General features: G+C 40.5%; 1 protein-coding gene and 1 long non-coding RNA gene across 6 annotated transcripts; one reads left to right on the top strand and one right to left on the bottom strand.

Moving 5' to 3' along the window:
* Positions 1-849: 849 nt before the first annotated feature.
* On the bottom strand, positions 850-10,810 carry LOC123502388. 5 transcript variants are annotated; one of them, XR_006673989.1, is made up of 3 exons: positions 10,325-10,410; positions 10,131-10,191; positions 850-1,014 (listed from the first exon to the last, which is right to left on the bottom strand). XR_006673989.1 is itself a non-coding variant. In XM_045251579.1 (3 exons), exons 1-3 carry the CDS (start codon positions 10,702-10,704, stop codon positions 873-875), a joined length of 384 nt encoding a protein of 127 aa, XP_045107514.1. In that variant the 5' UTR covers positions 10,705-10,807; the 3' UTR covers positions 850-872. The 5 variants fall into 5 exon arrangements, 2 of the variants coding, with proteins under 2 accessions (XP_045107514.1, XP_045107516.1); XM_045251579.1 differs by lacking the exon at positions 10,325-10,410 and adding an exon at positions 10,524-10,807; XM_045251581.1 differs by lacking the exons at positions 850-1,014; positions 10,325-10,410 and adding exons at positions 9,447-9,486; positions 10,524-10,810.
* On the top strand, positions 7,080-17,800 carry LOC123502408. Its single transcript, XR_006674034.1, has 4 exons — positions 7,080-7,144; positions 7,753-7,880; positions 8,841-8,935; positions 17,440-17,800. It is a non-coding gene; the product is annotated as an uncharacterized LOC123502408 (long non-coding RNA).
* The last annotated feature ends 6,700 nt before the right edge of the window (positions 17,801-24,500 follow it).

Below are 24,500 nucleotides of genomic sequence, written 5' to 3'. Positions count from 1 at the left end.
CCTTTTTAGGTATCTTAATGTCATCCATGTGCACATTTCCTTGTACATTCTGAGGCTTTACAAACATTGTTTCTTCAGTAAATACTTGTTGAAACCTATTATTTAGCAATTCCGCTATATTCTTAGGGTCATCTACTATCCCTTGCTCTCCTTTTAATCTTTCAATGGACTCTCTCTTTTTAAATTTACCATTTATGAACCTGTAAAACAATTTTGGATGTTCCTTACTCACTGTGTGTGTGTGTGTGTGTGTGTGTGTGTGTGTGTGTGTCATACAAAGTCAGTTTTCATCCAATATTTCTACATTGTGTTGTTTAAATAGAGATAATTTTGTGTATTTCTTTGCTACAACAACATTCATTTCTCTCTCTCTCTCTCTCTCTCTCTCTCTCTCTCTCTCTCTCTCTCTCTCTCTCTCTCTCTCTCAGATGTTAATCAAGTTTGATTTATTTGAGATTGTGTAAAATTATTTTAAGAAAGTTTGTCATGTTTTGAGGTCATTTAAGACAGTTTGGTAGGTTTTGAGGGCATTTTAAGACAGTTTGGTAGGTTTTGAGGGCATTTTAAAACAGTTTGGGATGTTTTGAGGGCATTTTAAGACAGTTTTGAGTTAATTTTAAGACAGTTTGGTAGGTTTTGAGGCCATTTTAAGACAGTTTGGGATTTTTTGAGGGCATTTTAAGAGAGTTTGTCATGTTTTGAGTTAGTTTTAAGACAGTTTGATAGGTTTTGAGGGCATTTTAAGACAGTTTGGGATGTTTTGAGGGCATTTTAAGACAGTTTGACATGTTTTGAGGCATTTTGAGATAGTTTGGTAATTTTTGAGGGCAATATAAGACAATTTTGGGTATGATAAGACAACTTTATTGACATTAGGAAGGGTGCATGGAGGTCACAAGATTATTGGTGTTCTGTTTGTTAATCTCCAGGCCACATACTCTCCCTGTCTCCACCACCACCTGACCACCACTCTCTCTGCGTCTTCCATGCTGCTCGCTGACAGCATTCCATCGTCTGCAAAGAATAAGTGAGTCACATTTAAAGTGTCATCTTTGAAGCACAAATTTACACTTTCTAATGTCTTTATTATTATTTTGAAAGTTATTAACCCCTTCAGTACTGGGACATATTTTTACCTTGAGGTTTGTGTACCATTAGACCATTTTGATGACATTAGGAAGGGTTATGGAGGTCAGAAGATTAATGGCCAGTCTTCACTATTTTAACCCCTTCAGTACTGGGACATATTTTTACCTTGAGGTTTGTGTACCATTAGACCATTTTATTGACATTAGGAAGGGTGTATGGAGGGCAGAGGATAAATGGCCACAGTTTTCACTATTTTAACCCCTTCAGTACTGGGACACATTTTTACCTTGAGATTTGTGTACCATTAGACCATTTTATTGACATTAGGAAGGGTGTATGGAGGGCAGAGGATAAACGGCCACAGTTTTCACTATTTTAACCCCTTCAGTACTGGGATACATTTTTACCTTGAGGTTTGTGTACCATTAGACCAGTTTGATGACATTAGGAAGGGTGTATGGAGGTCAGAAGATTAATGGCCACAGTCTTCACTATTTTAACCCCTTCAGTACTGGGACGTATTTTTACCTTGAGATTTGTGTACCATTAGACCATTTTATTGACATTAGGAAGAGTCTATGGAGATCACAAGATTAGTGGCCACAGTCTTCATAATTTTTAACCCCTTCAGTACTGGGAGGCATTTTTACTGTGAGTTTTGGGCGTGATTAGACGATTTTATTGACATTAGGAAGAGTCTATGGAGGTCAGAGGATTAATGGCCTGAGTTTTCACTATTTGAATCCCACATAATAAGTTTGTGAAGCTGTATAGAATCACCAAAATAGAAAACAGAATGACTATGTATGAAAGCACGTCCTGGTAGTGAAGGGGTTAATTTGCCAAGTGTTATGGAGGCTGTATGTACATCCCCCTGCTGTCTGTCTGTCTGTCTGTCTGTCTGATGCCACTTGTTAAATTTTGTGTTTGAAGTCTTAGTCTAGTTTTGTCTCCAGGGTAAACTTTTGTTATTAGGTCTAGTACTTTTCATTTATTTGATATTCCATAAGAATTTTGATCCTATAATCCTTCTTATACTGTCTAAAACTTTGCAAACATCTATTGATATGACAATTAAAGATTTTTTTACTTTGAAATGATTTTTGTACACAATATCTGAGTATGAACAGGCCATTTTCTAGCCTACCTCCCAGGAAGCTGGAGCGCATTCCCTATTATTGCACGTTATAATGGGTTCGGGATACGGTAATTCTGATTTGTGGTAAGGTTTTCAGGAACGCACATGTACCGTGTAACGAGGACTTACCGTACAAGTAAAGTAGTTAAAGTACATTAATATACAGTTTAATGACGCAGTGTTGTCTGTGTGGACACTCTGTGTGGATGTTGGTGCTGTGAAGGAATGAAAGCTGTTTATGTGACATAGAGGAAATATATTATTATAAAAAGACTGACTTTGCTTCAATCCTGCAAATGTACCATACAAGAAGTTAAGAGATTTTTGAGCCACATTTCACTGCGTGTGCAGAAATTTATCTATTTGTGTGAGGAATGTGTTCCCGAGAGCATCATGTCATGTCAAGATGGCACAAAGGTAAGCTGATTACTGACCTAAGCTGTCTGAGATGTCACTGCGAACCAAAGCATTTTATCAGAGACAGGTCTATTCGTGGGAACCTCAGTTTCAGTAAAACACTCAATTTTATCCCAAAACACACTCAAAACACCATGTAACTCCTCAAAATGCCCCAAAACACACCCAGAGCTCAATACAAACACACACACACACTCAATACATCCAAACCACTTAAAACACTCAATTTTATCCCAAAACATTTCAAAATGCCCCAAAACAAACTCTGAGCTCAATACAAACACACCCACACACACTCAATATATCCAAACCACTTAAAACACTCAATTTTATCCCAAAACATTTCAAAATGCCCCAAAACAAACTCTGAGCTCAATACAAACACACCTACACACACTCAACATGCCCAAACCACTTAAAACACTCAATTTTATCCCAAAACACACTCAAAACACCATGTAACACCTCAAAATGCCCCAAAACATACTCTGAGCATAAAGGTAAGCTGATTACTGAGCTAAGCTGTCTGGGGTGTCACTGAAGCAAAGCATTTTCTCAACAGGGTAAGCTGATTACTGAGCTAAGCTGTCTGGGGTGTCACTGAAGCAAAGCATTTTCTCAACAAGGTAAGCTGATTACTGAGCTAAGCTGTCACAATTGTATCGTCATTGGGCATTATCATTTTATACTTCTCCATGCATTCTAATATCATTCTTCCATTTCCATCTGGCTTTTGTGTTCCTTTGAATCCCACATGGCCATTCAAGTCCCAGATTGTAAGCAGTGGATGTTGTGCATTAGTCTCTATGATCTTCTCAATTTCCAGTTTGATAGTACCATTCCTTAGTTTATCATCTACACTAAAGTACACTACAGTTATGTTGACCTCCCATCCCTTAACCCCTTCAGTACTGGGACACATATTCACCTTCAGATTTGTGTGCCATTACACCATTTTATTGACATTAGGAAGGGTGTATGGAGGCCAGAAGATTAATGGCCACAGTCTTCACTATTTTAACCCCTTCAGTACTGGGACACATTTTTACCTTGAGATTTGTGTACCATTAGACCATTTTATTGACATTAGGAAGGGTGTATGGAGGGCAGAAGATTAATGGCCACAGTCTTCACTATTTTAACCCTTCAGTACTGGGACACATTTTTACCTTGAGATTTGTGTACCATTAGACCATTTTATTGACATTAGGAAGGGTGTATGGAGGCAGAAGATTAATGGCCACAGTCTTCACTATTTTAACCCCTTCAGTACTGGGACACATTTTTACCTTGAGATTTGTGTACCATTAGACCATTTTATTGACATTAGGAAGGGTGTATGGAGGGCAGAAGATTAATGGCCACAGTCTTCACTATTTTAACCCCTTCAGTACTGGGACACATTTTTACCTTGAGATTTGTGTACCATTAGACCATTTTATTGACATTAGGAAGGGTGTATGGAAGGCAGAAGATTAATGGCCACAGTCTTCACTATTTTAACCCCTTCAGTACTGGGAAACATTTTTACCTTCAGATTTGTGTGCCATTACACCATTTTATTGACATTAGGAAGGGTGTATGGAGGCAGAAGATTAATGGCCACAGTCTTCACTATTTTAACCCCTTCATTACTGGGACACATTTTTACCTTGAGATTTGTGTACCATTAGACCATTTTATTGACATTAGGAAGGGTGTATGGAGGCAGAAGATTAATGGCCACAGTCTTCACTATTTTAACCCCTTCATTACTGGGACACATTTTTACCTTGAGATTTGTGTACCATTAGACCATTTTATTGACATTAGGAAGGGTGTATGGAGGCAGAAGATTAATGGCCACAGTCTTCACTATTTTAACCCCTTCATTACTGGGACACATTTTTACCTTGAGATTTGTGTACCATTAGACCATTTTATTGACATTAGGAAGGGTGTATGGAGGACAGAAGATTAATGGCCACAGTCTTCACTATTTTAACCCCTTCATTACTGGGACACATTTTTACCTTGAGATTTGTGTACCATTAGACCATTTTATTGACATTAGGAAGGGTGTATGGAGGACAGAAGATTAATGGCCACAGTCTTCACTATTTTAACCCCTTCATTACTGGGACACATTTTTACCTTGAGATTTGTGTACCATTAGACCATTTTATTGACATTAGGAAGGCTGTATGGAGGCAGAAGATTAATGGCCACAGTCTTCACTATTTTAACCCCTTCAGTACTGGGACACATTTTTACCTTCAGATTTGTGTGCCATTAGACCATTTTATTGACATTAGGAAGGCAGAAGATTAATGGCCACAGTCTTCACTATTTTAACCCCTTCATTACTGGGACACATTTTTACCTTGAGATTTGTGTACCATTAGACCATTTTATTGACATTAGGAAGGGTGTATGGAGGCAGAAGATTAATGGCCACAGTCTTCACTATTTTAACCCTTCATTACTGGGACACATTTTTACCTTGAGATTTGTGTACCATTAGACCATTTTATTGACATTAGGAAGGGTGTATGGAAGGCAGAAGATTAATGGCCACAGTCTTCACTATTTTAACCCCTTCATTACTGGGACACATTTTTACCTTGAGATTTGTGTACCATTAAACCATTTTATTGACATTAAGAAGGGTGTATGGAGAGCAGAAGATTAATGGCCACAGTCTTCACTATTTTAACCCTTCATTACTGGGACACATTTTTACCTTGGGACACATTTTTACCTTGAGATTTGTGTACCATTAGACCATTTTATTGACATTAGGAAGGGTGTATGGAGGACAGAAGATTAATGGCCAGTCTTCACTATTTTAACCCCTTCAGTACTGGGACACATTTTTACCTTCAGAGTGACTAACTTTACCGAAGAGAGAGAGAGAGAGAGAGAGAGAGAGAGAGAGAGAGAGAGAAGGGCTTAGTGACATATCCAGCCCTAACATTGTCAAGCCACACCATAAGACACCACCAAGCTCCTCTGAAGTGACGGGTTGTGTGTCTAACCTTCATCAATAGAGTATAGTTGAAGTTGTTATTGTTTTTAAGGTTCCAGTGAGAGATTAACAACATTTCTAAATTATTAACAGCAGGAACACTCTACCTAGTCACCTCTGTGGCCTTCAGAGAGAGAGAGAGAGAGAGAGAGAGAGAGAGAGAGAGAGAGAGAGTAGGGGATAATTTTACATAAAACAGCCTGCCCCCCACACACACACATTAACCCTCATAGTAATAATAATAACACTGCTGCTCCTGCTACTACTACTCGCTCCTCTTTTGTCCCTGCTATGCATTTGAGGCAGCAGCAGCAGCAGCAGCAGCAGGAAACAGTGAGAATTGAAGGAAATGTTGAGGAGTTGGGGCGGGCTGTGGGTGTGGGTGAGGTGGGCGGCGGGCGGTGTTAACTGGGGTACATATACACAACCATCGCCTTATTTACCACAGTAATGGCTATTTATCTAGTGTGGTGGTTGATTCTGGCTTTGCTTCACTCTCTGGGTCTGGAAACACAGGGGGAGTGGAAGCAGACATTGCTGGACTGTCCATGGGGAAGGCAGGGGTGAGGCGCCCCCCGTGGGTTCAATATTTACGTAGATAATTCATTTAAAAAATCGCCACAAGAAAAACGGCTCCCAGACTAGTATACACTACACTTTTAGGCGCGATAAATAGTGTAACTAATAATCAAAATATAATATTCCTACCGGGTGGATTTTTTATTGAAAGCGGTGGAAAGGAAGGTGTTTGTGTCCAATTAACGGGTGACAAACACACCACAATGTCGAGATGGAAAGCTCACCCAAACTACGTTATATTACATTTTCTGAATAACAAAATTTTCGCTTTCCAGCCGAATAAAGAAAACACAGATTCTTTGTCATATAAAGATTTTTGTTTTCTATTTTGTTACCATTAAAAATTTTGAATTTGAAAATACAAATAGGTAGACTAAACTTTATGGAATATTGTTACTTGAATCATGTTTTCATATCTTTTAAGTGTTATATCAAGCACCAAAACAATCCTAGGGGTGGTAATAAAAAAAAAAAACGTTATATTCCTTGCAGTGATTTTAACGTTATTTTTTCGGTAAACCAAAACACAGCTGGACTCGATTCTATTGTAGTTTAGAAATTAGTTTACTTTACTAATAACAAATCAGATATCAGAACAGTGCCAACTTCACTAATTAAGTAGAAATATTTCAATCATTACGGCGAAATGTGTTTTTTTTAGCAAGATTTTTGAATGACCCCAACACCCCCATTTCGGTATTGGGAATATAATACTCGTATTATTTTCATTTTTCTTTACCATTTCATATTTTATTTATTTTATCTCAATGTTATTTTGAATTTTATAAGAAGTTTGAGTGATAGAGGAAGTGTATACAATGATGTCGACATTTTGCGTAGGGAAGAAGAAAGAAGATCCGCCATTGTTAGTTCGTAGGGTAGACATTGACAGTTTTTGAACATTTGTGGAGCAGGTGAGTTATTCCCAAGTGGGTGCGTGTACATGCTTATTATCTAAAGTATGTAGAGTTAGTGAGACGTGCCAATTAAGGTGAAAAAGTCTGGTAAAGTGAAAATAAGTGCGTCTTTATAAGCAAACTTTTGGGTTTTGTTGCCTCATATTTGTGGTGGTCATTCCTGCCCTCCTACGCCTTGTCACGCCCCCATATTGCCTCCATAGATAGCTTATGCACCCATACACCTCCCATGCGCGGGATAGTTTGATAGTTGAAGCGGTTACTGAGATATGGTGGTGTTCTTGTGTTAGGCAGTGTCCGCCATCCTGCCTTCCACATCGGCCCTCTCTGTGTTAACTATTTTCAGTTTTTCTTATTTACTACGCCTTGTCACGCCCCCATATTGCCTCCGTAGATAGTTTGTGGATCCATACACCTCCCATATGCGTGATAGTTTGATAGTTGAAGTGGTTAGTGAGATATGGTGGTGTTATAGTGTGGTAGGCAGTCCTTCACCCTGCCTCGCGCCTCCCACATCGGCCCTTTCTGTGTTGGCCTTTATTCAGTTTTTCTCCTTTCCTACGCCTTGTCACGCCTCATTTATAATATTACTACCACTATTCCAGAGGTGCACCATGGCTTGCCACAATGTCACAATGGGTTCTTGGAGAGCCGCTGCTGTTGACTTGCTGCATGTCTCCTCTCTGCGGCAAAACTCCACAAATACTCCACTCACCAAGTTCCAGAGGGAGAGGTGAGTGTGTTTGGGTGTGGGAAAGGTGTCCTCAGGTGTGCTGTGAGTGTGTGTGTGTGTAAGTGTGTTTTTGTACGTTTTGTAATGTCAACTATAGCTACCTATGTATAGTGTTTATTTTTTTTTGGTGTTGGTTGGCTAGGGTAAACTTATTGTGGGCGTTTTCCAGGTGTGATTTAAGGGTTGTTTGTGGAGTGTGTGTGTGTGTGTGTGTGTGATGCAATATTTTTAGGTAATTTTTGGTGCGTTTTGGTTAGGTAATGTTTGTCTTGTTTCCTCCACAGGTTACCTCCAGGCTTTTCCTTCAGTAGACTATTTCCTCCATGTTTCCTCCACCTTCCCTCTAATTTTGAGTCTCCTATCTCACTTCTATCATAGTCAAAATAGTACTTTTCTAAATCTCACTTCAAAACCTGACAATTTTTCTCATTTTTCCCTCCACCACCTCCTTTTCTTTCCTCCATATCTCCCTCCACACACCAAACTGTGTACTGTGCTGGTGTGTACAGGTGTGGGAAAGGTTTCCGCAGGTGTGTGTGTGTGTGTGGTACGTGTGGTGTGTGTGTAAATGTTTTTAGTGTAAGCTACTATATATTTTTTGGGTGTGTATTTTTTGCATTTTCCAGTGTTTGCAAAGGGTTGTTTGTGGTTTGTTGGTGTGTGCAGGTGTGGGAATGGTGTGTGCTGGTGTGCTGTGTGTTTGGTGAGTGTCGGGTGTGTGAAAGCGTGTTTTTCCTTACAATTTTGTCTCATAAACCTCAATTTTTTAACTTGTTTTGGCCGGAAAATATTTGTCTTTTTAAAATCCTCCTATTACCACCACCACCACCACCACCACTGTCCAACCACACCCACAACCACCACAAACAACCAACATTACCACATCAGATGCTCACAAAACCACACCATTTCACTACCACCACTAGTACTATTATAACCACCACCACCTCCTCCCAACAGGATCACCAGCCACCACCGGCCGTACTAAAGGAAGTGGCTCTATGTAGGGATGGAACACATAGCAACTACACCAGCTGGGACACACCTAGCCAACTGTGAGTATTCAAGGCTGTTTTAGGGTGTTTGAAGACTTTGAGGGTGTTTAAGGCTACTTTAGGGTGTTTTAAGGCTGTCTTAGGGTATTTTTAGGCTGTTTTAGATTGTTTAAGGCTATTTTAGGGTGTTTGAAGAATTTTAGGATGTTTAAGGCAGTTTTAAGCTATTTTAAGGGTGTTTAAGACTGTTTTAGTGTTTTTAGGGTTATTTTAAGGCTATTTAAGGGTGTTTAAGACTGTTTTTAACTATTTTAGGCTATGTTAGGGTGTTTTAAGGGTGTTTCAAGATATTTACAGTACATGCACACACCATCGCTCCATCAGTGCTTCATCTTCTCGCTTTGTGTGTTTTTTATGATTCAGTGACAAAGTGACTAACTGTTTTCAGGGACACTGGGTACGGTGGCTTGGGAGAGGGACCGTGTGGCCTGAGGGGAGGGTGGTGGCCGGTGGGCAGTGTGTTACTGACCAGTGTGGTGTAATGGTGTTGTCATTGTCACCCTTGAGGAATTCTGAGGGTGAGCTGGCTCTATTAGATGAATTACAGGATTCTGAGGACAATGAGAGTCAATCAGAAGGACTCATTAGTGACTCACATGAGGAATATTTGCCAGAAAAGGACAGTGAGGCCAGGAGCTCCCAGGAAGAAAGTGATGGAAGTGGTGAGGATGACAATTAAGGAAGATGGAAAACATGTATGTTGATTTAGAAGGGTGTATGGTTTTAAATGTGGACATGGAAGCAGCAAGGATAAGAATTAAGGGAGATGGAAAGTATATATGTTGATTTAGAAGAGTGTACAGTTTTAAATGTGGACATGGAAGTGTGGAGGATGACAATTAATGGAGATGGAAAGCATGTATGTTGATTTAGAAGAGTGTACAGTTTTAAATGTGGACACAAGTGTGGAGGATGAGAATTAAGAGATGAAAGTATATATGTTGATTTAGAAGAGTGTACAGTTTTAAATGTGGACATGGAAGTGTCGAGGATGAGGATTAAGAGAGATGAAAGTATCTATGTTGATTTAGAAGAGTGTAAGGTTTAAAATGTTGACATGGAAGTGTGGAGGATGACAATTAGGAGAGATAGAAAGCATTTATGTTGATTTAGAAGAGTGTACAGTTTTAAATGTCAACACAAAAGCAGTGAGGATAAGAATTAAGGAGATGGAAAACATAGATGTTGACAGTACCTTGGCATGTGACTGGCCATGTGTGCTGAAGGGCAGGAGATCCGCACTTCAAGCAGGAATGCTGGAAAGAATGAAAAAAGAAAAGAAAAGAAAAATTAGGTTGCTTATCAACAATAATGAGATGATGAGTGAATGTATCCAAGATTATTTATAGAAGCCAGTAAATATTGGTACAGAATGAATAACCAACATACTTGAAATGCAAGTTGCAAAATTGATCTCTGCATGTGTCACCAGATCAGTGGTGGGGCAGGTGGGCCATGTTTCTGGCAGGATTGCTGAAAAAAAAGGTGGTTAATCAACAGTAATGAGATACTAATGCATGATAAGTAGACATATCCAAGATCAAATACAGTAAAGCCAGTATATATTGGTACAAAATAATCAACATACTTGAAATGCAAGTTGCAGAATTCATCTCGATACAGGCGACCCGGATTTTGTCGAGCAGCTGGAAGTAGTGGCACTTCTTGTACGAAGTCGTGCTGCTGCTCTTCAAAGTCAGGGTGGCCTGCATCAATAGGAATAGGAATATTCCTGTCTTTACATATATTGTGCAACATAGCACAAACATGCACCATCTTGCACACCTTCAATGGTGGGCTGACCCGGACCTCACTGTGCAAGACATGAAATCGGTGTTTCAGCTGCCCAGTGCCTCTTTGGACAACACTGCGTGTCTGCTTGTGAACCCTGAAAGAAAACATCAATGATAATAACAGCCATCATATACCATTAACCTGTCAATATGATGGGGACAATCAAAATTCTATCCAGGTGTTGTTGTATTAAATTATTTTCATGATTTATTTTTCTTGCTCTACAAACCAATATGTATTAGTAGGAACTGTGGCACTGTCCAAATGAAGTGGTCCCTCCAGTTTTCCTCGTTTCCCAGCTCCACCCTCACAGCTCTCACTCAGCCGACATGACATCTATTGAAAATATGATAACCAAAACATTGAAGTAATGCAGTTCACAACCTGCACAGTGGGACATCTTGCCTCAAACTGAATTCAAATTCATACCGCAAGTCTCAAGGCCACCGTGATTGGTTGAATAAATTATGATTTTTTTTTTCATTGGCTGACAGTTCACTTTCAAACGGAAGTAACCAATCAGCGGAAACAATAGCTCAAACAAAACGAGTCACTAATGTTGGCCGCACGCTAGCCGCTGCCCTGGGTCGAGCAGCTCTCGCGTCACTCTGTCTCTGTTCTATTGACTCGGGAGTGAGATCGCCAAAATACGATTAAATTTTTGAAATTCGGTATCACCATTATAAATAGGTTGCGCCTTATAAATATGGGATTAAAAATACTCGTAATGACGAGCTCTATCTCATGAGGTGGGTAAAAAACATTTAGTGGAATGTGGTGAAACACTGGAATAATACTGTTTTTGTATGTTTTGTAATGTCAACTATAGCTACCTATGTATAGTATTTATTGTTTTTTGGTGTGGGTTGGCTAGGGTAGACTTATTGTGGGTGTTTTCCAGGTGTGATTTAAGGGTTGTTTGTGGAGTGCAGGTGTGTGTGTGTGTGTATGTATTTACCTAGTTGTAGTTTTACAGGGCCTGGGCTTTATGCTCGTGTGGTCCCGTCTCCATATCTAGACTTATCTAATTTTTCTTTAAAACTATGTACACTCTTTGCTGACACCACTTCCTCACTCAAACTGTTCCAAGTCTCAACACATCTTTGCGGGAAACTAAATTTTTTAACATCTCTCAGACATCGTCCCTTCCTTAGTTTCTTACTATGCGATCTTGTGCTTCTAAAGTCATATTCTTCTCTCAGGATCAGTTTCTCATTATCCACTTCATCCATTCCGTTAATCAATTTATAAACTTGTATCAGATCCCTCTCTCTTCTCTGCTCCAAGGTTGGTAGATCCATTGCCTTTAGTCTCTCCTCATATGCCATCCCTTTAAATTCTGGAACCATTCTTGCAGCCATTTTTGTAGTCTCTCTAATTTTCTTATGTGTTTTTTTTTATGGGAGTCCACACAACTCCTGCATATTCCAATCTAGGTTTTATTTTAGTACTTATCAATTTCTTCATCATTTCCTTGTCCATATAGTGAAATGCTACTCCAATATTCCTTAGCAAATTATACGTCTCTCTGAAAATTCTATCAATATGGCTTATGTGTGTGTGTGTGTGTGTGTGTTTTGTTGCTTGATGCAATATTTTTAGGTAATTTTTTGGTGCGATTTGGTTAGGTAATGTTTGTCTTGTTTCCTCCATATCTCCCTCCACAGGTCCTCCTGGCTTTTCCTTCAGTAGACTATTTCCTCCATGTTTCCTCCACCTTCCCTCCAATTTTGAGTCTCCTATCTCACTTCTATCATAGTCAAAATAGTACTTTTCTAAATCTCACTTCAAAACCTGACAATTTTTCTCATTTTTCCCTCCACCACCTCCTTTTCTTTCCTCCATATTTCCCTCCACACACCAAGCTGTGTACTGTGCTGGTGTGTGCAGGTGTTGGAAAGGTTTCTGCAGGTGTGTGTGTGTGTGTGGTACATGTGGTGTGTGTGTAAATGTGTTGTTTGTTGTGTAAACTATATTTTTGGGTGTGTTTTTTGCGTTTTCCAGTGTTTGCAAAGAGTTGTTTGTGGTTTGCTGGTGTGTGCAGGTGTGGGAATGGTGTGTGCTGGTGTGCTGTGTGTTTGGTGAGTGTGGGGTGTGTGAAAACGTGTTTTTCTTACAATTTTGTCTCATAAACCTCAATTTTTCACTTGATTTAGAAGTGTACAGTTTTAAATGTGGACATAAAAGTGTGGACGATGAGAATTAATGGAGATTGAAAGCATAGGTGCATTTCCATTGAGTTTTAACGGGCTAAAGAAGGCATTATGGGTATCTCCTATCTCAAAGCCCACCAACTATTTGACTGCTAGTGTTCTTATTGATGTAGTGATAATTACTCCTGCAGTGTATCACTTGTGTCACTATGTATCTTGTATTATCACTTCACTTATTCACTTATTCTCTATGTGTCACTGTCAAGCACTTCACTTACTTACCCACTGCTTCAATAACACTCTGAATTTATGGCCTCCGCACACTGAAACACTCTCTCTCTCTCTCTCTCTCTCTCTCTCTCTCTCTCTCTCTCTCTCTCTCTCTCTCTCTCTCTCTCTCTCTCTCTCTCTCTCTCTCTCATATTAATCCAGTTTTATTTATTTCAGATTGTGTTAAAAATATGGAGAAAGACGGACCAAGGCAAGAAGAGGTGGAGGAAGAGGAGGAAGAAGAAGAAGAAGAAGAAGGAAGAGGTGGAGGAATATGAGAAGAGGAGGAGAAGAAGAAAAGAGAGAAAAAGAAAAGGTAAAATAATAAATATTGTCATTTCATAAAGTTTTTGCTATTTCAATTCTCTCTCTCTCTCTCTCTCTCTCTCTCTCTCTCTCTCTCTCTCTCTCTCTCTCTCTCTCTCTCTCTCTCTCTCTCTCTCTCTCTCTCTCTCTCTCTCTCTCTCTCTCTCCTCCTCCTCCTCCTCCTCCTCCTCCTCCTCCTCCTCCTCCTCCTCCTCCTCCTCCTCCTCCTCCTCCTCCTCCTCCTCCTCCTCCTCCTCCTCCTCCTCCTCCTCCTCCTCCTCCTCCTCCTCCTCCTCCTCCTCCTCCTCCTCCTCCTCCTCCTCCTCCTCCTCCTCCTCCTCCTCCTCCTCCTCCTCCTGTGCTAATACTATTACTATTATTACTATCCCAGTGTGACCTGTGTGACCTCTGACCTTTTGCCGCAGGACTCCTTGGACTGGGACTTCACTGTGACCCGAGAGGAGGTGGCCACTCAATGCTGAGGTCACACGGCTCCCTTCCTTATGCAGGTCAGTGGTGTGGTGTGTGGTGTGGGGAGGTGTGGTTGGGTTGGGCTGGGTAAGATTTTGAAGCATTTTTTAAAGGTATTTTAAGACAGTTTGACATGCTTTGAGGGCAATTTAAGACAGTTTGGCATATTTTGAGGGTATTTTGAGAAGTTTGACATATTTTATGGCCATATTGAGACAGTTTGGCATGTTTTGAGAGCATTTTGAGACAGTTTGACATGTTTTGAGGGCATTTTAAGACATTTTGGAGGGCATATTGAGACAGTTTGGTTTTGAGTGTATATTAAGACAATTTTGGAGGTTTTTAGGGAAATTGAAGACAGTTTGGCAGATTTGGAGGGCATATTAAGGTAGTTTGTTATGTTTTGAGGAAATTTGAGACAGTTTAGCTGGTTTTGAGGCCATTTAAAATAGTTTGTCATATTTTGAAGACATTTTAAGACAGTTTGGCATGTTCTAAGGGCATATTAAGACAGTTTGACATGTTTTCAGGGCATATTAAGAGAGTTTGGCAGATTTTGAGTGCAATTTAAGAAAGTTTGGCAGGTTTTGATGGCATTTTTTAAGACAATTTGGCAGGTTCTGATGTCATTTTAAGAGTTCAGCATGTTTTCAGGGCATTTTAAGACAGTTTGTTATGTTTTGAGGGGCATTTTAAGACAGTTTGGCAGGTTTGGAGGTCTCTGGTGTTGGTGTGTTATAGTTAGGTATGGTAAGGTTAGGTTAGGTAAAATTGAGTGAAGATAAGTTAAGATAAGATTAGGTTAGGTTGGGTTGGGTTATGCTGGGTTGTTCTGGGTTAGTATGAGTTGGGTTGGGTTATGCTGGGTTATTTGGGGTTGGGTTGTGTTGGGTCATGCTGGGTTAATTTGGGTTGGGTTGTTTTGGGTTAGGTTGGGTTAATTTGGGGTGGGTTGGGTTGGCTTATGCTGGGTTATTTGGGGTTGGGTTGGGTTGGGTCGTTGGGTTAGATTGGGTTGGGAGCAATATGGATTTTGAAAGGATAATGCAATATTTGGCCTGAGGATGGTAACAAAGAGCAGTTGAAATGCAAAAAGATGTATACATGTGTTTGGTGGACTTTGAGAAAGCCTTTGAGACGATTAGACAGGAGGAAATGATTGACGTGTTAAAGGAGATTGGATTGGATGGCAAAGATGTAACAATGATAAATAACCTATACTGGGAACTAAAAGCAGCAATAAGAATAAAAAATAAAAACACAGAATGGGTAGAGATACAGAGAGGAGTGTGGCAAGGCTGTGTACTCTCACCATACACAGAATGGGTAGAGATAGAGAGGAGTGTGGCAAGGCTGTGTACTCTCACCAGACACAGAATGGGTAGAGATACAGAGAGGAGTGTGGCAAGGCTGTGTACTCTCACCAGACACAGAATGGGTAGAGATACAGAGAGGAGTGTGGCAAGGCTGTGTACTCTCACCAGACACAGAATGGGTAGAGATACAGAGAGGAGTGTGGTAAGGCTGCGTACTCTCACCAGACTTGTTCTCGTTGTATGGACAAAAATGTTTGGAGGAGATGGAAGAAATGGAGGGAATTTGCATTGGGGGAAGAAACACAAACAACATACATTATGCGGACGATACAGTTTTAGCGGCAGATTCCGAGGTAAAATTGCAAGCACTCATAGATAGTTTAACCCTTAACGTTCGGTGATTGTTTCGGGATGATTGTAGCGTCGCGTGCAGAGAAGCAGGGATCGTTCCGGGAATCATGATTTTCGGCGCTAAACGTTTGAATCTCTCCCCCTCACTGTTGGTCCTGGGGCAAGTGGAAGTCTCTGGCATCTTTTCTCACTCACCTCTTTGAGCCTGGAGACATATGTTCCCTCACATAGGTCATCTTTTCCCATTTTGAGGCAACATCTAGCAATCCCGTGACCCGGAGTTAGGTTTCGGTACTCCGAGTGATGTTATGTCAGTGTTACTCGGTAATGACATTGAGGATAGTGGTGAAAATGAAGACAGTGATTTTTTTATTAAGACAGAAGAAAGTGAAGACTCCAGTAGTGATTCTGATAGTGATCTGGGAGACAGAGGCCAACCCTCACAGCGACGTTCATAAACCTCCTCACATACTCCCTCGAACAATGCGCTGGTGTGTGTCACCCATGGTTGCCTCTACAGGACTGTGCTTGTCGGCCAAGTCACGTCAGTCCCATTGCCAAGAAGAGTTGCCACATTCCAATTATTATAAAAATCCACAATATTTGTAATATGTGGTTTATTTTATTTTTCTGTTTTGAACATCATTTCATCTGAGTTCACATTTTCATGACATGAAAGTGCAAAAGTTCCTACTTTTACATCAAATTCATATGCCCAAATGGAGAGAGAGAGAGAGAGAGAGAGGAGAGAGAGAGAGAGAGAGAGAGAGAGAGAGAGAGAGAGAGAGAGAGAGAGAGAGCGTGGTGTTATCTGAGCTTGGGGGGTATTTCTTAGCGGCGGATTCTGCCATGAATTTTTTGACGTGCAATAACTTTGGTGTGAGAGGTGATGACATGTTGAAAACTATATCGTTGTACTCAGAATAACACAAAGAAATATGCTTTTATGAGGAAAAGAATATTTTAGCATTTTTGACAGGTGTGATTTTTCCTCGCTGTAACAGACAGAAAGTAAATCAACCCCCGTACTTTAAGGGTAAGAAAGATAATGACCAATATTAGCATGAATATAACTCTAAGACAACGTATACTCAAGCGTTATGTATGGTCCACATTAACGTATGGCTCTGAGACATGGACGATAAAGAAGAACATGATCAAAAGGTTAGAAGCAGTAGAAATGTGGTTCATGCAAAGAATGCTGAGAATCCCTTGGAGTGCACGGATCACTAATGAAGGATTGAGAAGAGTAGTAATGGAAAAAACACCGGTGAAGAGTATCAGGAGGAGACACCTCAATTTTGTGGGCCATGTACTGAGAGGACATGGACTGTGGGAGAGAATGCTTGTTGGGAGAGTATAAGGAACCAGCGAGAGGAAGACAGAGGGTCAAGTTTATGGACACATTGGTGAAACACGTCAGTGAGGGCTGGACAACTGTGGATCGGGTTAGAGTGGCTCAAAACAGAGGAGGATGGTGTTCCATGGTCGCCGACGTCACGTGACAGGCACCTCGGTAAAGGTAAAGATAAAGGGTTGGGTTAGGTTGGGTTATGCTGGGTTGTTTTGGGTTAGTTTGGGGTTGGGTTGGGTTATGTTGGGTTGTTCTGGGTTAACTTGGGTTGTTTTGGGTTAGGTTGGGTTGGGTTGAGTTGGGTTGGGTTATGATGGATTGTTTTGTGTTAACTTTGGTTAGGTTTTGTTGGGTTGAGCTGGGTTGCTTTGGGTTAGGTTAATTTCTGTTCAGTTTAGTTAAGTTAGAGTTCGGTTAGGTTTGGTTGAGTTGCGTTCAGTTCAGTTTACAAAATAGTGAAAGTGACTCAATGTAGACCTATCATTACAGGAAAGTCAAGCCAATAGTCCCTGAATGTTGCCAAGGAGACACACTGCACCACCAAGCCAAGCCAAGGCAAGCTACAATGCAACACAAGCCTTTTACAACACCTACAGCCATCAGCAAAACCCAGAGTACAAGACAACACCTGGAGTCATGAAGAACAGTTATGATGGATTAGCAGTTTGGAATGTTTTTTTTCAAGGACATTTTAAGACAAGTTTGGCATCTTTTTCAGGGCATTCTAAGAGAGTTTGGCATGTTTTATGGTATTTTAAGACCATTTGGCATGTTTTAGGGTGAAGATATTGGCCATTAATCTTCTGATGTCTATAAACCTTTTCTAATGTCAATAAAATGGTTTAATGGTACTCAACCTCAAGGTAAAAATGTCTCCAAGTACTGAAGGGGTTAAAATAGTGAAGACTGTGGCCATTAATCTTGTCACCTCCTTAGACCCTTGCTAATGTCAATAAAATGGTCTAATGGTACACAAATGTCAAGGTAAAATGTGTCCCAGTACTGAAGGGGTTAAAATAGTGAAGACTGTGGCCATTAGTCTTCTGATGTCTATAGATCTTTCCTAATGTCAATAAAATGGTCTAATGGTACACAGATCTCAAGATGTCCCAGTATTGAAGGGGATAAAATAGTGAAGACTGTGGCCATTATTCTTCTGCCCTCTATAAACCTTTCCTAATGTCAATAAAATGGTCTAATGGTACACAAATGTCAAGGTAAAATGTGTCCCATGTCTATACTGAAGGGGTTAAAATAGTGAAGACTGGCCATTATTCTTCTGCCCTTTATAAACCTTTCCTAAAGTCAATAAAATGGTCTAATGGTACACAGATCTCAGGGTAAAATGTGTCCCAGTCCTGAAGGGTTTAAAATAGTGAAGACTGTGACCATTAACCTTCTGATGTCTATAAACCTTTCCTAATGTCAATAAAATGGTCTAATGGTATGCAAATCTCAAGGTAAAAATGTGTCCCTGTACTGAAGGGGTTAGAATAGTGAAGACGATGACCATTAATCTTCTGATGTTTATGAACCTTTCCTAATGTCAATAAAATGGTCTAATGGTACACAGATCTGAGGGTAAAAAGGTGTCCCAGTACTGAAGGGGTTAAAATAGTGAAGACTGTGGCCATTAACCTTGTGACCTTCATAGACCCTTCCTAATGTCAATAAAATGGTCCAATGGTACACAAATGTCAAGGTAAAAATGTGTCCCAATACTGAAAGGGTTAAGAAAGTGAAGACTGTGTCCATTAACCTTGTGACCTCCATAGACCCTTGCTAATGTCAATGATATAGTCTAATGGTGCACAAATCTTGAGGTATAATTGTCCCCAGTACTGAAAGGGTATTGGATTTTGTGTGTTTGTGTGGGAGTGGGCAAGATGGATTAAGGTTTGGTGGTGTGTGTGTGTGTGTGTGTGTGTGTGTGTGTTTGTGTTTGTGTTTGTGTTTGTGTAGGAGTGGGCAAGATGGGTTAAGGTTCGGTGGAGTGTGAGGAGTGGGCAAGTGTGTGTAGTGTGTGTGGGTATGTTCACACTAGAAGCAGAGCGGTCCGGTTAGGTGTTCACTCAATAAGCAGAGCAGGGTGACTTACACAAGAATTCTGGGTGTCCTCTTAGCCACAGAGCAGGTCGGGCAGGCAACAATATGATGAAAAGAAATAATAATAATAATGAATAAATAAATAGTGTCAAACTCCTCAGTGTTTATCTGGAAGGATGACAAAAAAATGTGATAATTTATAAAGGAACGTGAAATTTTGTTGGTAAAGTTGTGTGTGTGTGTATTTACCTAGTTGTATTTACCTAGTTGTAGTTTTACTGGGCCTGGGCTTTATGCTGGTGTGGCCCCGTCTCCATATCTACACCTATCCAATTTTTCTTTAAAACTGTGCACACTCGTTGCTGACACCACTTCTTCACTCAAACTGTTCCAAGTCTCAACACATCTTTGTGGGAAACTATATTTTTTAACATCTCTCAGACATCTTCCCTTTCTCAAATTTTTGCTATGCGATCTTGTGCTTCTAGTGTCATATTCTTCTCCCGGGATCAGTTTCTCTTTATCCACTTGATCCATTCCGTTGATCAATTTATAAACTTGTATCAGATCCCCTCTCTTCCTTCTCTGCTCCATGGTTGGTGGATCCATAGCATTTAGTCTCTCCTCATATGTCATCCCTTCAAATTTATGTGTGTGTGTGTGTGGCTCATTGATCTTTACAGTGTGGTTTTTTCTTTCTTTCTCTCTCTCTTCCTCCTTTCTTTTGTTTTCTCTTTTTCCTTTCAATTTTCCTCAAGGGATGGAACAGGTGTGGAAGAAGAAAAGAATTTGTGATTTCCTGTCATGTTTAGTACCTGAATATCACTTCCTTTTCCTTTCTTTTTCTCTCTTCCTTCTTTCTTTTATGTTTCTTTTTCCTTTAATTTTTCCTCAAGGGATGGAACAGGTGTGGAAAAAAGAAAAGTTTGTGTTTTCCTTTCATGTAAAGAACCAGAATATCACTTCCTTCTCCTCTCTTCTTGTCTCTTTCTCTTCTTTCTTTCTTTCCTCTTTTTCCTTTCATTTTTCCTCAAGGGATGGAACAGCTGTAGAAAAAAAGAAGAGCATGTGTTTCCCTTTCATGTATAGGACCAGAATATTGCTTCCTTCTCTCTTTTTCTCTCTCTCTTTCTTTCCTCTTCTTCCTTTCGTTTTTCCTCAAGGGATGGAACAGCTGTAGAAAAAAAGAAGTGTGTTTTTGTTTTATGTATAGGACCAGAAATTCAGAATATCACCTAATTAACTTTTCTCAACAGACTACTAATACAGTGTCAAATTGTACCAGAACTATGCACAGTCTAGTCAGTGGTTGTCATTTTGAGGTCACCAATAAAGGCTCACACTGGTGGACACCTTCTTGGCCATGGGTGGAGTCGTGGAGGGCCGCTGGCTGCCCACCCACAAAAATATGTCCAAAACTATGTCAAAATTATTGCCGCTAGCAACCACTCTGCTCCACTCTGCTTGTAGTGTGAACTTACCCTTAGAGTGTGCTGTGTAGGTGTGTTTGTGCAGGTTAATCACTTTTTTGTGGTTTTTGAAAGGGTTTGTTAAGTTTTTAGGTGTTTGTGAGTGAGGTGAGGGTGTGTCAGGGTGTCAGGAGTGTATCAAGAGTGTATCTTAGTCTGCAGATTGCTTCTATGAATGGTCTTTAACCCCTTCAGTACTGGGACACATTTTTATCTTGAGATTTGTGTACCATTAGACCATTTCATTGACATTAGCAAGGGTCTATGGTGGTCAGAAGATTAATGACCACAGTCTTCACTATTTTAACCCCTTCAGTACTAGGACAAATTTTTACCTTGAGATTTTTGTACCATTAGACCATTTCATTGATATTAGCAAGGATGTGTGGAGGGCACAAGATTAATAATGTGTGTATGTTGTTTTAAAAATGTATTGTTTTCATGTATATTATTACTATTTGTTTTTGTTTTTATTCTCTCTCTCTCTCTCTCTCTCTCTCTCTCTCTCTCTCTCTCTCTCTCTCTCTCTCTCTCTCTCTCTCTCTCTCTCTCTCTCTCTCTCTCTCTCTCTCTCTCTCTCTCTCTCTCTCTCTCTCTCTCTCTCTCTCTCTCTCTCTCTCTCTCTCTCTCTCTCTCTCTCTCTCTCTCTCTCTCTCTCTCTCTCTCTCTCTCTCTCTCTCTCTCTCTCTCTCTCTCTCTCTCTCTCTCTCTCTCTCTCTCTCTCTCTCTCTCTCTCTCTCTCTCTCTCTCTCTCTCTCTCTCTCTCTCTCTCTCTCTCTCTCTCTCTCTCTCTCTCTCTCTCTCTCTCTCTCTCTCTCTCTCTCTCTCTCTCTCTCTCTCTCTCTCTCTCTCTCTCTCTCTCTCTCTCTCTCTCTCTCTCTCTCTCTCTCTCTCTCTCTCTCTCTCTCTCTCGTCTCTCTCTCTCCGTTATCCCTCTCTCTCTGATTGTTGAAACAGTTTGTTTGTAAGACTGTCTCTTCAAAACTAAACATTTTTATCTTTGAATATTTGTTAACATGAAAGAACTGTTTGAAAACATTTTCTGAAGTTGAAAATTGGATTTTGTGTGTTTGTGTGGGAGTGGGCAAGATGGATTAAGGTTTGGTGGAGTGTGTGTGTGTGTGTGTGTGTGTTTGTGTTTGTGTTTGTGTTTGTGTAGGAGTGGGCAAGATGGGTTAAGGTTCGGTGGAGTGTGTGTGTGTGTAAGGGTATGTTCACACTAGAAGCAGAGCGGTCCGGTTAGGTGTTCACTCAATAAGCAGAGCAGGGTGACTTACACAAGAATTCTGGGTGTCCTCTTAGCCACAGAGCAGGTCGGGCAGGCAACAATATGATGAAAAAGAAATAATAATAATAATGAATAAATAAATAGTGTCAAACTCCTCAGTGTTTATCTGGAAGGATGACAAAAAAATGTGATAATTTATAAAGGAACGTGAAATTTTGTTGGTAAAGTTGTGTGTGTGTATTTACCTAGTTGTATTTACCTAGTTGTAGTTTTACTGGGCCTGGGCTTTATGCTGGTGTGGCCCCGTCTCCATATCTACACCTATCCAATTTTTCTTTAAAACTGTGCACACTCGTTGCTGACACCACTTCTTCACTCAAACTGTTCCAAGTCTCAACACATCTTTGTGGGAAACTATATTTTTTAACATCTCTCAGACATCTTCCCTTTCTCAAATTTTTGCTATGCGATCTTGTGCTTCTAGTGTCATATTCTTCTCCCGGGATCAGTTTCTCTTTATCCACTTGATCCATTCCGTTGATCAATTTATAAACTTGTATCAGATCCCCTCTCTTCCTTCTCTGCTCCATGGTTGGTGGATCCATAGCATTTAGTCTCTCCTCATATGTCATCCCTTCAAATTTATGTGTGTGTGTGTGTGGCTCATTGATCTTTACAGTGTGGTTTTTTCTTTCTTTCTCTCTCTCTTCCTCCTTTCTTTTGTTTTCTCTTTTTCCTTTCAATTTTCCTCAAGGGATGGAACAGGTGTGGAAGAAGAAAAGAATTTGTGATTTCCTGTCATGTTTAGTACCTGAATATCACTTCCTTTTCCTTTCTTTTTCTCTCTTCCTTCTTTCTTTTATGTTTCTTCTTTTCCTTTAATTTTTCCTCAAGGGATGGAACAGGTGTGGAAAAAAGAAAAGTTTGTGTTTTCCTTTCATGTAAAGAACCAGAATATCACTTCCTTCTCCTCTCTTCTTGTCTCTTTCTCTTCTTTCTTTCTTTCCTCTTTTCCTTTCATTTTTCCTCAAGGGATGGAACAGCTGTAGAAAAAAAAAGAAGAGCATGTGTTTCCCTTTCATGTATAGGACCAGAATATTGCTTCCTTCTCTCTTTTTCTCTGTCTCTTTCTTTCCTCTTCTTCCTTTCGTTTTTCCTCAAGGGATGGAACAGCTGTAGAAAAAAAGAAGTGTGTTTTTGTTTTATGTATAGGACCAGAAATTCAGAATATCACCTAATTAACTTTTCTCAACAGACTACTAATACAGTGTCAAATTGTACCAGAACTATGCACAGTCTAGTCAGTGGTTGTCATTTTGAGGTCACCAATAAAGGCTCACACTGGTGGACACCTTCTTGGCCATGGGTGGAGTCGTGGAGGGCCGCTGGCTGCCCACCCACAAAAATATGTCCAAAACTATGTCAAAATTATTGCCGCTAGCAACCACTCTGCTCCACTCTGCTTGTAGTGTGAACTTACCCTTAGAGTGTGCTGTGTAGGTGTGTTTGTGCAGGTTAATCACTTTTTTGTGGTTTTTGAAAGGGTTTGTTAAGTTTTAGGTGTTTGTGAGTGAGGTGAGGGTGTGTCAGGGTGTCAGGAGTGTATCAAGAGTGTATCTTAGTCTGCAGATTGCTTCTATGAATGGTCTTTAACCCCTTCAGTACTGGGACACATTTTTATCTTGAGATTTGTGTACCATTAGACCATTTCATTGACATTAGCAAGGGTCTATGGTGGTCAGAAGATTAATGACCACAGTCTTCACTATTTTAACCCCTTCAGTACTAGGACAAATTTTTACCTTGAGATTTTTGTACCATTAGACCATTTCATTGATATTAGCAAGGATGTGTGGAGGGCACAAGATTAATAATGTGTGTATGTTGTTTTAAAAATGTATTGTTTTCATGTATATTATTACTATTTGTTTTGTTTTATTGTTGCGAAGTCCCTCAGTGTCAATAGCGGCGACGTAGAAGGTGTTTGCCAGGCCGCAGCGAGGCGAAATCCCTGTCAGTAGCGGCGACGGCGGCACGTGTTAGCGGGCCGGCAGTGAAGGCCCGATGCAAGGCAGAAACCCTCCGAGTAGCAGTAGCGGCTGTGGGGCGGCTTTTGGATCACCAACTCCTGTAATGGACAAAAATTAACCGATTACCTTCACATGTACCAGGCCACACTGTTACCATGCCACACTAGGCGGTGGCGTAGTGAATAAGGTGGTGAGCCTTAAAACAATGCCATTTGTCGAGTGGTTTAAAGTTACCTACGTGTCACCATGATACCCAGGTTCTAGGTGGTTACACCCATGATGAGCTTCGGGGGTGATATGGGCCCTAATATGGTTACCAAACAGCTCTTCTTCCCTCATCTTGCGGCGGTGGCGTAGGTAATGCAAGGTACACGAGGCTCATTGCCGCTGCGAGTCAGGCCTTCGGATAGTCAACTCCTGTAATGGACAAAATTAACAAAACAGCAATACCTTGTTTACTAATTATCCCTACATCTAACGCAACATTGCCCTAAACACACCTTCACTGCCTTTCACTCGTCTCTACACATTTTCAACACCACACTTTCCCTTCACGTCTTCATTTCATCCATAATAAGCCCTAACTCACTAACACCATTTCCTCCTCTGTCCGTCCTAAAACTGGCTGAAACCCTTTCACTCGTCTCAACTTAGTTTCTCCACCACCACCACCATTCCTTACACGTCTTCATAGTGCCCTAACTCGGTCACACACTCCACTTATTCATCCCTTCTGTCTCTTATCACACTGCATTCAGTTTCCACTCTGCCTCCTCT

The sequence above is a fragment of the Portunus trituberculatus genome, chromosome 11, assembly GCF_017591435.1.
Source record: "Portunus trituberculatus isolate SZX2019 chromosome 11, ASM1759143v1, whole genome shotgun sequence".
NCBI lineage: Eukaryota > Metazoa > Arthropoda > Malacostraca > Decapoda > Portunidae > Portunus > Portunus trituberculatus.
This window is presented reverse-complemented; position numbering and strand designations above follow the sequence as displayed.

What these genes read in the sequence shown, in the direction of transcription:
- LOC123502388 (XM_045251579.1), bottom strand. Translation starts at nt 10,704, where the DNA reads ATGTTTGTGCTATGTTGCACAATATATGTAAAGACAGGAATATTCCTA. An exon ending in TTCTGCAACTTGCATTTCAA is followed by an intron (nt 10,192 to 10,523) that starts GTATGTTGATTA and finishes CATTCTTTCCAG; the next exon opens with CATTCCTGCTTGAAGTGCGG. An exon ending in ATGGCCAGTCACATGCCAAG is followed by an intron (nt 1,015 to 10,130) that starts GTACTGTCAACA and finishes TATTCTTTGCAG; the next exon opens with ACGATGGAATGCTGTCAGCG.